General features: G+C 41.3%; 1 protein-coding gene across 2 annotated transcripts; it reads right to left on the bottom strand.

Moving 5' to 3' along the window:
• Positions 1–1,599: 1,599 nt before the first annotated feature.
• LOC148161606 (heat shock transcription factor, Y-linked-like) lies at positions 1,600–3,181 on the bottom strand. 2 transcript variants are annotated; one of them, XM_088020714.1, is made up of 3 exons: positions 3,035–3,045; positions 2,669–2,936; positions 1,600–2,286 (listed from the first exon to the last, which is right to left on the bottom strand). In XM_088020714.1, the coding sequence occupies exons 1-3, from the start codon at positions 3,043–3,045 to the stop codon at positions 1,600–1,602; spliced, it is 966 nt and encodes a 321-aa protein (XP_087876840.1). The 2 variants fall into 2 exon arrangements, with proteins under 2 accessions (XP_087876840.1, XP_087876839.1); XM_088020713.1 differs by having other exon boundaries at positions 2,669–3,181.
• Between the last annotated feature and the right edge of the window lie 12,257 nt (positions 3,182–15,438).

Raw genomic sequence — 15,438 nt, 5'->3', positions numbered from 1 at the left:
GCTAAGGGAATGAAATTTATCATTGTAATGCACACTAGTTGGGATATGGCCGTAGACACAGAGCTAGTAAATATGTAGCAAATTCTCTCAAGGAATGACGTGTCAAAGCAGAAGATGGAGAAGATATTGTGACAGGCAGAGAAATAATCCTATATTTCAATGAAACAGAACAGGAAAAAGCCTTTATAGTGGCATTAACCAGAATAGCCAAATTTGCATAATGGTCAAAAAACTGGAAAATTAATGCATGCACTGATAACTAGTGATTCTAATTTTCTTAAGTCAAACTCATTATCTGTAGTGTACATAATTGTGAGCTACTCCTGAATGAAAACTTCCAGTGAAGAGTAATACCGATTATGATAATAGTAAAAGACATGGGATGTTCAGTCAGAAAAAGCAGATTTTAATTGGCTTAAACCAATGTTAAGTTATCATTCATTAATATATTTGACAGTAACTGTGCTCAATCTGTGCTGATGTCCAAGACAAAGTAAAGAGATTCTACCTAGGAGTTGTATGATGAGAACTGGCATGGTTAAAATGAGTTTGAATGTAACTCAAAAGGGATAATGGAATAGAAACTTAGGAACCTGCTCATGTAAACCGTTGTCTTTAAAGAATTGTTAACTATGCTGAATTTCAGGGCTCAGAATTTAAAAGGCATTAAAAACAGCATAAGGAATTAAGCATGAAATAGGCTGTGGATGGAATCAAAAGGCAACATAAATGTATCCATTAAAAAATATCAAAGTTGGGCTAATGAGGGGAGGAAATGAAGGCACAAATTGAATGTTTTGAGATCACTACGGCAAAACAGGCCATTGATAATACCACCTGAAAAATTACACAACAATCTGAGACACGCAGTCCGTGACTGCAGCATGTGATGACATAATGCTTGCTGAACTGGTGAGAGTGTTATACTTTCCACTATTAATGTATTTTTTAATGAAGAGAAGCTTTGTCAATTAAAATCCAAGGACTCTTCTAAATAACTGGTAGAATATAATGTAATTGAGATAATACTAATGTGAATACTATGTATTTGTCTTTTCTAGATTTCACTGACATATATCTCTTTCATATCATTTTTTTTGAGATTTTATTTATTGCAGAACACATACAAGTGTGGGGTGTGGCAAAAGGAGAGGGAGTCTGCTTCTGGACACAAGTCTGCAATGGACGCAAGGCTCGATCCCAGGACCCTGGCAACAGAACCTGAGCCGAAAGCTGGAGTTTATCAAATGAACCACGGAGCCGCTTTCCACCTCATTGTAATTTATGACCTCATTTTATTCATTCTGGACTATTTCAGAAATTACTTAACTCCAAATGCTTCTTTTCCTTTGCTCCCATTCTTTTCTAAATACATATAATGTATTTACGATGTATGTCAACTCTTCTTGCCAAATCACAAAAAATTACAATAAATAAAATCAAAATTTTTACACTGAACTATTTCAAAATATAAACATAATGAAACAATAAAGATGAACATATAATTTTATTGTTCAAGTAACAGAATTGCCAATATGTTGTCAATTGCTAACAAATGATAAACTTTTTTATCTTGCATAATGACAGTCCTTTGATAGATCAGTTGTAATTAGGATGAGGTGCATACGATGGAGACGGTTGATGAGTTGATCTTGAATGTGAAGGAGCAGAAGTATCACCTATCATTGGCATTGGGCACCATGGGTTGCTGGCTGGTTGCAGGTTAGGAAAACGAGCCTCACTGGCTGACAAATCAGCATATCTAGGTGGAAAAGTGGAAGGCTCCACCATCATTCCCAAATAAGTGCTCTGTAAGGGAGATATGATATGGTACTGAGATGGAGAAGTTGTAGTTGTAACAAAGTTCACAATGTGGCCATTTCCTTGAATGTAGCTGCTCTGTGAGTGTACGTGAAAAGTGGTCAACTGGTTTAAAGTAGCATGTGGCTCCATTCCAATTTGTTCCGATGGTCTAACTGACATTGCTGATGCAAGAGAATCACTTCTCATAGGGGCCGTTGTAGTAGCAATTCTCTGGCTGGGAGAAGGCTTCCTTATTAGAGGCACATTTACATTGGTGGAGTTTGAACATAGCTTTTCTCCACTAGTTTCAGCAAACAAAACAGAATTAGGACTTTCCACATTATCCCCTGCCCTGCATGGTTTCCTGTTGAAACCTTGGACTAATGAAACTGTAGAAGAATTTTTAATCCCGACTCTTCTTTTCATTCTTGCTAAAAGATGGGGGCAGCCTCGTTTAAAATATGGATTATGATAGTACTGTAACTGAAACCAAAGGAGAATGTTAAAAAGTGACATTTCCAACTAAGATATAAGAGAACAAAACTATAAAATCTGACTTAAGTTTCATCACACAAAGTCATCAAATAATATATTTAGTATGCTAGTATTTTAAAAAATTTACTTACTGGAAACAAGTAAGTATTGGCTTCAGGACCTTATTTAAATTAAAGTTCATTGTTAAGGGTCAAAGATACTACCAAAATTACTTATAACCCTGAATGTGAGAGGCGAAACCTGGCCTCGATTTTTGAAAAATATTGAAAATTTAAAAATCTGACTTTAGCTTATACATAGGAACGTATTTACTGCTATACAAGTTAAAATCTTATATATTCTGTATATAAGTCATAACATTTTTGAATACCTTGCTTAAAACAGAAACTACTTTTTCCTCTTCCAGAAAGTCACTCAGAGAAGCAGATCTTTGTAAACTCTGTCGCATTTTACTAAATCCATAAAGATTAAGCTGGCGAACTAAACTCTTCATACTTCCAGTTTCTAATATTCTGAAAGGAATCTTTCTCTCCAACACTTCTTTCTTGAAGAGTTCCTCATCAATCACTATAGAAGTTCCCTTCTCATCCCAACAAATTGACTTGAATTGATCACTTTCAACTATTTTCCAAAGTTTCCTGGGAAAGGTCAGAGAAAGAAAATCATTAACTTCATCTGGTTCAGAGACACAGAATGTGTAATGTGGTCCTTTTATCAAGGATTGTTCTGACAAGACCTGAAAAGCATTTTCTTCAATCATAGATCTTAGGTCCACATCTCCAGTGAATGTGTGATCACACAAAGGAGCGCTAATGGCGGCTGCAGAACCAGTCGATCCATCTTTAGGAGAATCATCTTGAAGTTCTGAAGAAACATGTGCCATCTCACATAAGTTTTCTTTCAGCTACGTTTCTGATCTGCATGGTTTTGAACACTGGAGCTTCAAATGCCACTTTGGCTGGCCTACCCAGATAAACTATCCAGACCATCACAATGGTCCACCACCTGAGTAGCTGTGACATCACAAGATGCCTGTTTCCTAGCAATTAAAGCCCGAGTGTTTAATTTGGAAATTCATTCGGTTAAAATAAAGAACTTAAAATAAAATTTATGTAGACAGGACCAATAAAATAGGATGTACAAAATCTCCTTTTTACAAATTTTTGTAGAAATAAATACATAATTACATTTAGCCCCTGATATAAAATCATTTCCTTCTTCCAAACAAACTCTTACTAGGTTGGTGCCAATAACATAAAATCTTGTAAATGAAAACTGCAAAAAAAATGAGTAAAAAAAAATTTAAAATGCCCTGATGATTTGGCCTTAAATCTGTGTAACCTGTATATAAAGAAAGTCATTGAGATCACAAGTGAATGGTTGCCCTGGGCCAGGTCAGAGGGAAACGGAAAGTTCTGTTTAAAGGATTTTTTCTTAAGATGTTGAAAATATTTTAGAATTAGGTAATTTTTTACAATAGCCTGAATCGTTTGTTATTACTGACTAAAATAAAATGTAATTAGGTTTCTGAATATAAAGTAAACTTATCTGATTCCCTTAAGTATTCTGTGTTAAATAGTATCAAAAATATTTCATAGTCATATTAGTGGAATGAATATAATTTTGTTTGGTATGTCTGTAAATAACTCTTAGATAGTCAGAAAGTAAAAGATTTTAAGAGATGTCAAGAGATCTACCATGAATGAGATCATAAAGAGTGGGAGATAAAAAAGAACATGACAGTGTTATAAATAAAATCTATTTCTATGTGTCTCTAGTGAAATTCGCTTTTATTGCAACAGCCAACTTATTTATAATAAAGATTATGTGGGATAAACTTTGTGCCCTACAAACAGAATGTGTATTTTTTAAGGCAAACTTAATTTCGAGTAAAAATTTCCTTTTCTGTCTAGCAATAATCATACACCACCTACAGTAAGAATTTCTGTAGGTTCATGGTATTATATTGCGACTGCTTTGTATTTTCAATATGTGTGGAAGAAATGAATCATTTTTTACAAATGCCATATTGTATCATGCCTGAGAAAGAGATACCAATATTAGGAGGATGTCTTAGGTTAATATACTTTTTAAATCAAGAATTGAATATAATAACCGTAAGTAATAAACACTTTCACAACGGTAAATATTTCATGAAGATAAAAAGATACTCCCTCCATGGTGGCTTTGTTAGTAAAGCATCTAACTCTTGGTTTTAGCTCAGGCCATGATCTCAGGATCATGAAATCAAGACTTAAATCAGGCTCCAAACACAGCTGTGAGTCTGCTTGAGATTCTGTTCCTTCGCCCTTTCCCCTCTTCACTACATGTTCAAACTCTCTCTCTCAACTAACTAACTAACTAACTAACTAACTAACTAACTAACTAACTAACTAACTAAATAAATAAATAAATAAATAACTAAATAAATAAATAAATAAATAAATAAATAAATAAATAAACAAAGTAAATCTTTAAAAAAAGATACTCCGTCAAATGCTGGTTCATGAATTTTGACAATTATTTTAAACATTTATTTTTCAAAATTGTAAAGATGTGTGTTTATATTCTAGGGCATTACCTTAATTTTCCACATTCAATTTTATTGGGGGGCATAGTGATTATCTATGGCTCCAAACAATGGGGTGTATATGTAGAACAAAGAACGAGGTAATGGAGGCACAGAAAGCAGAAATCACATTAAATATAGAAAAGGTTCTTCAAGCAGGGAAAATAAGATTTTGGGGATTTTAGGGAAAGTTGGCTTAATTCAATTGTCATCTGACTCTAAATTTTTAACCTTACCTCCATAAAGATAAAAGAAATGAGCTATTATATCTGGAAAACATTAATAGAATAGGTAGTATCTTCTTAGCTACATAGAAGAAGAAGATTTCTGTGTTTGCGATCTTTTTATCACTTAGGTTGTGATGCACCTTACATTCTCTCTGGTTAGTTCTAAATCTATAACAAAATTGTTTTCCTTCTCTTCTGTCTTTGTGAAGAGATTTTATAGACTGCATTCAGATTTTGTTTTTAATAATATTCCTCAATATGTGTTATATTGATCATGGAGGCTACATGAAAAGGAACAGGGAGATGAGAGAAGGTTAAGTTTGCAAAATGAAATAGGAGGCAGGAAGTGTCATGTTCAAGGTAGGTGAGTAAAGGCCTTCATTTCGGTAGGAGTCCTAAGAGATTTCAGGTTAAACTAAATCCCTTAAGTTTGAACATACTCCAAAACTATAGGAAAGCAAATAAGTAGCAGTTCCTCAGAATTTCTTCCACTGGTTTCAGCAGCATTTCTTACTTAGAAAGTCTGATTTCAGAACTTGCTTTGGAACATCAGTTGATCCTTTATATTAGGAAGTGATCTATGTAATCCCGTTTTTTTGCTCTGAAATCTAGTTTGATATTAATATGACTACCGAGCTCTTTTATGATCAGTCCTTTTATGACTTTTTCCCATCTTTTACCTGTGTTTATTAATTTATCTTTACTTAGGATAATTTTCTATTTATTTTTTTGTTTTTTAAAAGTATTCATTCATTTATTTGAGAGGGAGGGAGCTCAAGGTGGGGGAGACAGAGGCAGAGGGAGAAGCATGTCCCTCGCCGAGCAGGGAGCCTGATGCCGGGCTCGAACCTAGGACCTGAGACCATGACCTGAAAGAAGGCAGACGCTGAACCCACTGACCCACGCAGGTGCCCCCTTTAATGTGTATTTCTTGCAGCAGCACTTAGAATTTTTTAATAATCCAGCCCAAGAAGCTGTGTCTTCTTATTAGGGCATAGAAGTCATTCAGCAGAACTAGAGGGCACCTTCCTGATGCTGCCACACATACCTGCTGGAAGACTTCACAATAGAGACACTTGTGTAGCTCTAAAAGGTGCAGTCTCCACAATCTGGATTCTATGCCCAAGGACAAACCACCTGCCGTATACTTCCACACCTATAGGAGACATCGTTTTTCTCTTCTGGAATCAAGATGGTAACGGGTAGTGATTTTCTTCACAGTCTTTTTCCTTAAGGGGAAGACTGGAGCAGTCTCCGGATGCCTCCACACATATAGGCTCGAAAGCTTCTCGTTTGAACACCCACAGCGTCTCTGCAACTGCATTCTCCACAGAAGTCATTCTCCAGCCGAAGGACACGACATTAACCTAGTGTTAGAACACATGCATTTGTTAGAAGTGTTTCTTTTGAAGTGTCGTGTTCTACGCTAAATATTGCTTTATTCACAGATTTGTTCTCCGCAGAGTCGAAGACACTTTCCGCTTGCCTATAGGCAAAGATACTAGAATGCTTCTCATGGGAACAAACATCCTCTGAGGGGAAAGTTGCATTCCCCAGAGACTTCTTCACAGACAGAAGGATAGGGCATGTTTCGCACGCTTTGTACATTCAAACTAGAATGTTTCCCGCTTGATAAACTTTGGATTCTCTGAAAGGTGCCTGCTCCACAGACTTTTTTTTAAGCCTAGGGACCATGCCCCTTCCATAGACTTCCACACAGACACTAGAAATCGGCTTTCTCTCCTGGAAAAAAAGATGTTCTTTGAAAGTCGCCTTCTGTGACGTCTGATTTCTCAGAAGGAAATATATCAAACATCGAAATGCATTTTACCTGTGTGTTAGAAATCATCCTGTTGGAGGGAACTTGTGTTTCCTGGCAGCTGCTTTCTCCACATCCTGGTGACACCAATATGCGGACTTTGCCCTTTGCCTATCCTTCTATACCGATAATGGAAATGGCTGAGAACTCTCGAGAAAAGATGTTAACTCCACATGGCATTCTCCACAGGCTTGATTTTCCGAGGGAAGGAGAAGACCCACTCCTGATGCTTGTACACATACATGCTACAGGGCTTCTCATGGGAAGAAATTGGTTATTTGCTCCAAGTTCTGTTCTACACAGACACATTTATGAGCATCAGGTCAAGGCCCCTTGCCTCTAATTCCTCACACAGAACCCTTCACACCAAATCCTTTCCAACAACAATAGGTGTTGTAGCATCAGGAAAGGGCTGTATCATTGCCTTGGAGAAAGAATTCTGTTGAGAGTACCTTTGCAGCCACAGCGTGGGTTTTTGAAGGAGCAGCTTCCTACCCTAGAGGTGTGGGAGTGGGCAATGTCCTTACACTTCGAGATAAGTCTGTGAAGCATGCACCGTACAGAGAACCACCAGTTTCTAAAGCGAGAAGCATTCTGGCATGTATGTTCTGAAGCTTCAGAAACTTGGGCTCTCCTTCGCTCTGTGAATACAGTCTCTGGGGAATGCAAAGTTCCCCTCAGAGGAAGCTTGTCACAGCGAGAAGCCTTGTGGCATGATTTTCTAGAGGTACAGAGTTGTGTGGTAGCATTCCGTTGGTTCCATGTCCTTATACTGGATAAACAATTCTGCGAATATGCGACTTCAGCCCCAATGTGCTTTTCCAAACAAGAAGCTTCTGGCCTAAAAGTGTGAAAGCATCACTATAATGCCACATCCTTCCCTCTGAGACAAAGGACGTGGACCACGATACTTTCCACGAACATGCAGTTTGCAGAAGAGAAAAGCGATGTCTCACGGATGTGTCGTAGTACAGAGAGGGCGAGTTGTCCTGGCACTTCGAAACAAGTCTGTGGATAATGTCCTTTTCAGAGTACAACCAGTGCCTCCAGCGAGAACCCTTCTACTATGTATGTGTGGAGGCATCAGGAGGGTGCCATATCCATCCCTCAGATAAAACAGTCTGTCTAGAACAATGTTCCAGGAACCTCTTGCTGAAACAAGGTACAAGCTTTCTCCAGTGCGGTGTATCATCCTGAGGAGTCTGCCATAATGGGATCTCTGAGAAACAAGAATGTGGAGAATGTAGCCTTCCCTGCCAACTGGAGGTCAGAAGATGGAACCCTTTTCACGTCAATGTGTGGAATTTAGTCAAGGGACCTTGTCCTGAAGCCCAGAAACGCGTTTGTGCGGAACGCAACGTGGAGCGAACAACCAAATTCTTCCCTTGTGAAGCCCTGTACCATATATCTGTACAAGCATCCAGAAAGGGCCCTCTCCTTCCCTCAGAGAAACAAGCCTTTGGGGAATGCCATGTCGAGTTAACATCTTTTCTCGAGAGTTCTCAGCCATTTCCAGTATCGGTATAGAAGGATAGGCAAAGGGCAAAGTCCGTGTATTGGAGTCATGAGGATGTGAGAAAGCAGCTGACAGGAAACACAAGTTCCCTCCAATGAGACGCTTTCTAACACACAGGTATGGAAGCATTTTAATATGCGATATATTTCCTTCTATGAAATCAGAGGTCCCAAAAGGCGACTTTCCACCAACTTCTTGTTTCCAGGAGAGAAAGCCAATATCCAGGATCTGTGTGGAAGCCTAGGGAACAGGCAATGTTCTTAGGCTCAGAAAAGAGTCTATGGAGCAGGCACCTTTCATAGATCCTCAAGTTTCTGAAGCGAGAAGTATTCTGGCTTGAATGTGTGGAAGCATGCAAAACATGCCCTATCTCTCTATCTCTTAAGAAGTCTCCATGGAATGCAACTTTCCTCTCAGAGGAAGTTGGTTCCCCTGAGAAGCGTTCAAGCATCTCATGCCTAGCGGCAAGCAGATCGTGCCTTAGACGTCACGGAGGACAAGCCTGTGACTAAGTCAAGATTCAACATAGAACACGACATATCGAAAGAAACCCTTCTAACAGATGCCTGTGTTCTCACCCTAGGATAATGCCGTGTCCTTCGCTTGGAACAAGACTTCTGTGAAGGAAGTTCCAGCGACACTGTGGGGTTAAAATGAGAAGCTTCCGAGCCTATATGTGTGGAGGAATCCCGAGAGTGCTCCAGTCTACCCTTTGAGGTAAAAGAGTTTGAAGTAAACCACTGCCCGCTAAAATCTAGATTCCAGAAGAGAAAAGCGATTTTTCGGATAGGTGTAGAAGTATAGGGCAGGGGTGTATCCTTAGGCATAGAATCCAGATTTCGGAGAATGAAATTTTCCGAAGTGCACAAGGGTCTCTAGCATGAAGCATTCCAGCACGTATGTGTGCAGCATGAGGAAGCTGCCCTCTAGTTCCGCTAGTGGAAACGGTGTGTTTAGCATACGACGTTGAAGGAAACTCTTGCTTTCCGAAGATACAAGCATTTTCCAATGTCTGTGTATACCCAGGAGGAAACTGCCGTAAAACAAACTCTGAAACACGAGACCGTGGACCATGGAACTCTGAAGTGCCACCTCGATATCTGACGGTAGAAACACTTTCATATCTATGTGTGGAAGGGCAGACATGGGGCCAGGGTTTGGATGCTAGACACAAGTTCTAGGAGAATGGATCTTAGAGCGAACAACAAATATCTTCCTGTGAGAAGCGTACAGCCCGGTATGTGTTGAAGCCTCAGAAAGCAGCCATATCCTTCCCACAGTGGAATAACTCTGTGCCTAAAGCACGTCTCAGTGACACAGAGGATTCTTCAATCCTATACCCTGCTAGCAGCTGTGTGTTGAAGTCTCAGGAATGTGCAGGATTGTTCGCTCAGGGAAATAATTCTATGGATATCGTGACTTTCACCAACAACGTGGTTTTTCAAGGGTATAGTTTCTAGCTTTTATGTGTTGCAGTGTCGGGAGAATTCCATTTCCTTCCATCATAGAAACAAGACTGTGAATGATGGAATGTTCCAGGAACATCTTGATTCCATAAGAGAAAGCGATTTCCAGTCTAGGTATGGAAACAAAGGCAAGGTACCCATCCCTGTCGGGAGATCCCGGTCCGTGGAGAATACAACATTCGAGCCCCAACAAGTTTCTTCCAAAATGAAGCTTTCTAGCACAGGGGTGGGAAGGCTTCAGCAGGGTACCATATCCTTGCCTTTGAGAAACAAGACTGTGGGAAACGCCACTTCCCAGTAACATCTATTTTCTGGAGATCCAACAATGTGGGCACGGAAGTGGAAGGCGAGACTAAGGGGCCTGTCCCTGTCAGGGAGAAACCACTTCGTGGAGACAGCCACTTTCGTGAGCAACTCGTTTCGTCAAGCCAGAAGCTGCCTAGCCTATATTGGTGAGAATTATCATGATAATGCCATAACTTCCTCTCTCTGAAACAAGACTATGGGGAATGCCATTTTCTACTAACACCTTGTCTCAAGAAGAGAATTGCGTTTTCCAATCCCAGCGTGGAGGCCTAGGATAGGGGCCGTGGCCTCATGCTGAGAAAGGAGGCTGGGGACATGCACCATTCAGAGAACCACAAGACTTTCCAACGAGAAGCATTCTAGCACATGTGTAGAAGCCCCGGAACATGCCCCATCCTTCCCTCTGTGAAAAGAGTCTCTGGGCAATACAACTTTCCCCTAAGAGGAAGTTCTCTCCAGCGAGCATTTTTGGAGCACTTTGTCTAGAGGCAGGAGCAAAGTGCGTTGCCCTTCAATCAGATAAATGAGGCTGCCAATAGAGCAAGATTCAGTCAAGAACCTGACACTTCCAAAAAAACCCCTTTGAACCGATCCAGGGGTTTTAACATGAGGAAATGCCGTATCCAACGCTTAGCGAAAGAGTGCTGTGGAGGAGGCCATTTCAGAAACATCGTAGATTTTCAAGCCAGAAACTTCCAAACATCTGTGTGTGGAAAGATCACGATAGGGCCATATGCCCTCTTGGGAGACAACAGACGATGGAGGATCCCGGTGTCCACTCACATCTTGTTTTCCCAAGAGAAAAGCCATTTCTCCTAGTTGTGTGTAATGATATGAAAGGCGGGTTGTTCTTACGGTGTGAAACAAGACTGTGGAGAGTGAAAATTTCAGAGCACCGGAAGTGTCTCTACTGAGACGCCTTGTTGCACCTATGCCTTGTACCACATGAAAGGTGCCTAACATTTCCTCAGTGAACACACTCTCTTTGAATACAGCGTTCAAGTGAACTCTTGCTTCCTGAAGATACAAGGCTTTTTCAAGTTAGGTGTGGGATCATGAGAAAACATCCATATATGCAACTCTGTAACAGAAGACGTGGGAAATGGAAATCTTCACAGCCATCTGGATGTCGGAAGAGAGAACCATCTTCAAATCCTTGGGTGGAAGCAGAGGCAAGGTGCTAGGACCCTATCCTTAGAAACAAGTCTGTGGAGAAGAGAATGTAAAGTACACCACAAGTGCCTTCCCAGAGAGTTCTTCTAGTATGGATGAGTGCAAGCATCAGGAGAATTCCATCTCCTTCCCTCTGAGAAACAAGCCTGTGGAGAATGCCACTTAGCGATAACATCTTTTTCCCAGGGTTCCAATCCATTTCCATGATATATGCGGAAGGACCATGAAGGTGCAATATCCCCCAGTGTTGGAGTAACACTTGTGTGGACTGTGCAAGGGACAGGAGACCCAAGTTATTTCAAACGAGATGCTTTCTAACATATTTGTCAACAGCCTCAGTACATAGCATATACTTCCTTGTGGGAGACAAGATTGGGTGGAATACGACTTCCACTGACATCGTGTTCCCAGGAGAGAAAATCGAATAATTCCAATATATGCGTGGAAGCCTAGTGTATAGGGACGGTGTCCTGATGCTTCGAGAGAAGTGTGTGGAACATGCATCATTGTGGGAAACAAAAGTTTCTCAAGCGAGAAGCATTAAACATGTCTGGGACGAAGCGATGGAGACATAAGCGACTCTTACTTGTGTGGATACAGCCTCTAGGGAATGCAACTTTGCCCTCAGAGGAAGATTGTCTTGGTGACAAGCTCTCTAGCATGTTGGGCTGGAAGCAAGCGGAAAGTGCCACATATCCATCACTCAAGAATATCTGTGAAGGAAGCTAGATTCAGCGAAGGACACGACACTTTACACCCAATCCGTTCCAACAAACATAGGTGTTGTAGCATCAGGAAAGGCTGTAAGCTTGCCTTGGAGAAAGAATTCTGTTGAGAGTACCTTTGCTGCCATGGCGTGGGTTTTCAAAGGAGCAGCTTCCTATCCTAGAGGTGTGGGAGTGGGCAATGTCCTTAGACTTCGAGACAATCTGTGAAGCATGCACCATACAGAGAACCACCACCTTCTCAAGCGAGAAGTATTCTAGCATGTATGTTCTGAAGCTTCGGAAACAAGGGCTCTCCTTCGCTCTGTGAATACAGTCTCTGGGGAATACAAATTTCTTCTCAGAAGAAGCTTGTCACAGTGAGAAATTTTGTGGCATGTTTTTCTAGAGGTACGGGGAGGTGTGGTAGCATTCGATATGTGCCGTGACCTTGACCTGGAGAAACAATTCTGCAAAGATGCGACTTCAGTCCCATTGTGCTTTTCAAGCAAGGAGCTTCTTGCCTAAAAGTGTGAAAGCACAAACGTTTTAAATTATTTAAATCACACTGGCTCCATCATTCCACTGAAACGTGTTTTCCCTTGGCTCAGTCTTGGAGAGGATAATGAGTACGCTCTGAAAACTCAACTCTGCACTCTGCACTCACAGGTATCTAAATTTAATTGTGCACCTCTAGTTGAGCACATTATTAGGGACTGTGCTTTGGTAACTAAAGTCACCAGAATCTTCTTCCTACCCAAGTTCCTGGGAGGTTGACTTCATGAGATAGGTGCTGTGTCCCAGTGCCAGCAGACACATACTTGAGGGATATCTTTGGACGTCAGAGTTTATTGCTCTATCTTGGAAGGTACTGAATAAACACAGCTTAAAATTCTTGTTCTTTGGGCTCTCCTTTCTAGGATGTATGTAGACTACAACATCTTCCCTTCCAATTTTTTTTCACACTAATCATCTTTATTGTCAGATCTAGATACTGACAATACCAGCAATGGCAAAAATGCCATTGCAAACATAAAGATAAGAAAAACGGAAGAACCTCTCTGGCTCCCATAAGATTAAAGTCATACCGACTTGCACAAAGGGAAAACATAGGAAGAAGTCTATAAATTTCTGGAACGTTCTCCCTCATGACGATGTGTAACTCTGTATGTAAAACAACACAGAACAAATATATAAACCTGCCCCAGATGTTCCTTCCCCGGAGCACTCCCTTGTTTCTGAAGATTGTGTCTCCCAGGCAGCTCTCCTGAGGTGGGTTTGAATAAAACTCTCTTCCTTTCTCTCTAAACTGTTTAAAAGGGTTTGCTCATTTAGTGTTAACAATAAAAATACGTTTTCTTTTTAAGTGAAAAATAAATGTTCCTGCTTCAGGACTCCAACAGCACAGAAGGGCGGCTGTCCTTCATCCTGGAGCTTCCCTGCTGAACCAAGCATATGTATATATATTCCAGCATAAGTGAGCTCATCCTACAAGGATGCTTTGAAGGTCCAAGAAGCACTCTCCACACCATGGGTGAGACCAGAAAGTGAAGCTCTTCCCCCTTAGAGAATTACTTTTTGGGTTTAAAACTGCCTTGGGGTCTCTTATCTTTAGGGCCTATGAAAATTGATTAAATATGTTTCTTTTCCTGTTAATCTCTATTTCATTACAGGGGATGTCTAGCCAAGAACTTACAAGTTAGAGGGAAATTTATATTTTCACCTCCAATTTTGTGAGCTAGCCAGGAGATACTGAGAGACCATTCTCACTCTGGAGCCTGCAGACAAGATCCTAGAGAACTGACGGGAGCCAGCAGAAGAATGAACATATAAAAGATGTTTAACCTTGGGAGCAAAATGGTGGAGGAGTAGGAGACCTAGATTTCATCTGGTCTCAGGAATTCAGCTGAATAGGGATCAAACCATTCTGAACACCTACGAACTCAACAGGAGATCGAACAGGAGAGTAGCAACAACTCTCTGAACAGAGAAGCGACCACTTACTGGAAAGTAGGGTGTGCGGAGAAGTGAATCCGAGGCGATATTCGGGAGGATAGACGGCGGGGTAGGGACCTTCGCCGGCCGCTTCTGGCAAGTGATAGAGCCGCGGAGCACAAAAATCGGACATTTTAGAAGTTGGCTCGGCGGAGTGACGTCGCTGCAGTGGCTAAGCGGGGGGTGGAATCCTCCCGGAACAGTGTGGTCTCAGGACCCTTGGGGTCACAGAGAGATCGGGGGTGCCTGAGTGCACCAGAGCTCCCAGGTATCAGAGCGGGGAAGCCGGCTGCAGAGACGGAGCAGAGTCGCAGGCTCTCAGCTTGGGGTTGCCATAAACTGTGATCTGTGGCCCAGTCGGGGCACGGATCCCCCAGCAGGGACCCAACAAGCAGCAGATCCGGGGAGACTCCCCTTCCTTCCCGGGGAGGAGCGGTGCGGGAACGCACTGCAGGGATCTGCTGGGTTTGGAGACTCCATGCGGGGTCGGGTGCCAGAGATAGCAACGCTCGATAACAGGCCGGGTGAGCACAGAGTGCGGCCAGAGAACGGGGACATGGAAGTGACTGCTTTTCTCTGGGGGCACACTGAGGGGTGGGGTCCCGAGTTCTCAGCTCCTCCGGGCGGAGATTGGGAGGCCACCATTTCTGCCCTGGTCCTCCAAAGCTGTACCGAGAGCTTGCAGGGAACAAAAGCTCCTGAGAGCAAACCGGAGCAGCTTGCTTAGACCGGACCGACAAGGGCGGGGCAATTCCTCCACGGCAAAGACATTTGGAAACCACAGCAAAAGGGCCCTCCCCCAGAAGATCAGCACAAACAGCCAGCAAGCCAAGACCAAGTTGATCGATCAAAGAGAATGGGAGAACTCCAGCGCTAGGGGAATACTGCACATAGAATTCATGGCTTTTTTTTTTTTTTCCATGATTCATTATTTCATCAAAGTTAATTTTTGTTGACTGTTTTTTTTTTATTTTTCTTTTTCCCTTTTTCATCCAACATCTTATCAATCCCTTTTTATAAAATAAAAAATATTTTTCATTTTTAGAGTCATATTTTATCCCTTCATAGTAGTTACCCTTATTTTTGGCATATATATATAAGTTGTTCACTCTTTAAAATTTTCAGGTACAGTTTCTTCTAACAGATCAAAATATACCCTAAATCACTAGTGTATGCTTTGTTCTAGTCTCCTGCCTGATCACATTCTCTCCCTTTTTCCTTTTTTTTTTCCTTAAATCTTCTTTCTTTTTTCAAACAACTTATCTTACCAAGTCCTTTTATAAAATCTTTTATAATTTTCATCTTTACAGTCATCTTCCATCCCTTCATTCTATCAACCCTTATTTTGTACATATATGTCTTTCT

The sequence above is a fragment of the Eumetopias jubatus genome, unplaced genomic scaffold, assembly GCF_037043125.1.
Source record: "Eumetopias jubatus isolate StellerSeaLion01/CBP00866 unplaced genomic scaffold, mEumJub1_p1.0 scaffold_112, whole genome shotgun sequence".
Taxonomy (NCBI): Eukaryota; Metazoa; Chordata; class Mammalia; order Carnivora; family Otariidae; genus Eumetopias; species Eumetopias jubatus.
This window is presented reverse-complemented; position numbering and strand designations above follow the sequence as displayed.

Coding starts and splice junctions, on each gene's coding strand:
- LOC148161606 (XM_088020713.1), bottom strand. CDS start 3,181: ATGGCACATGTTTCTTCAGAACTTCAAGATGATTCTCCTAAAGATGGA. Junction 2,287..2,668: donor TAGTTTCTGTTTTAAGCAAG/GTATTCAAAAAT, acceptor CTTTGGTTTCAG/TTACAGTACTATCATAATCC.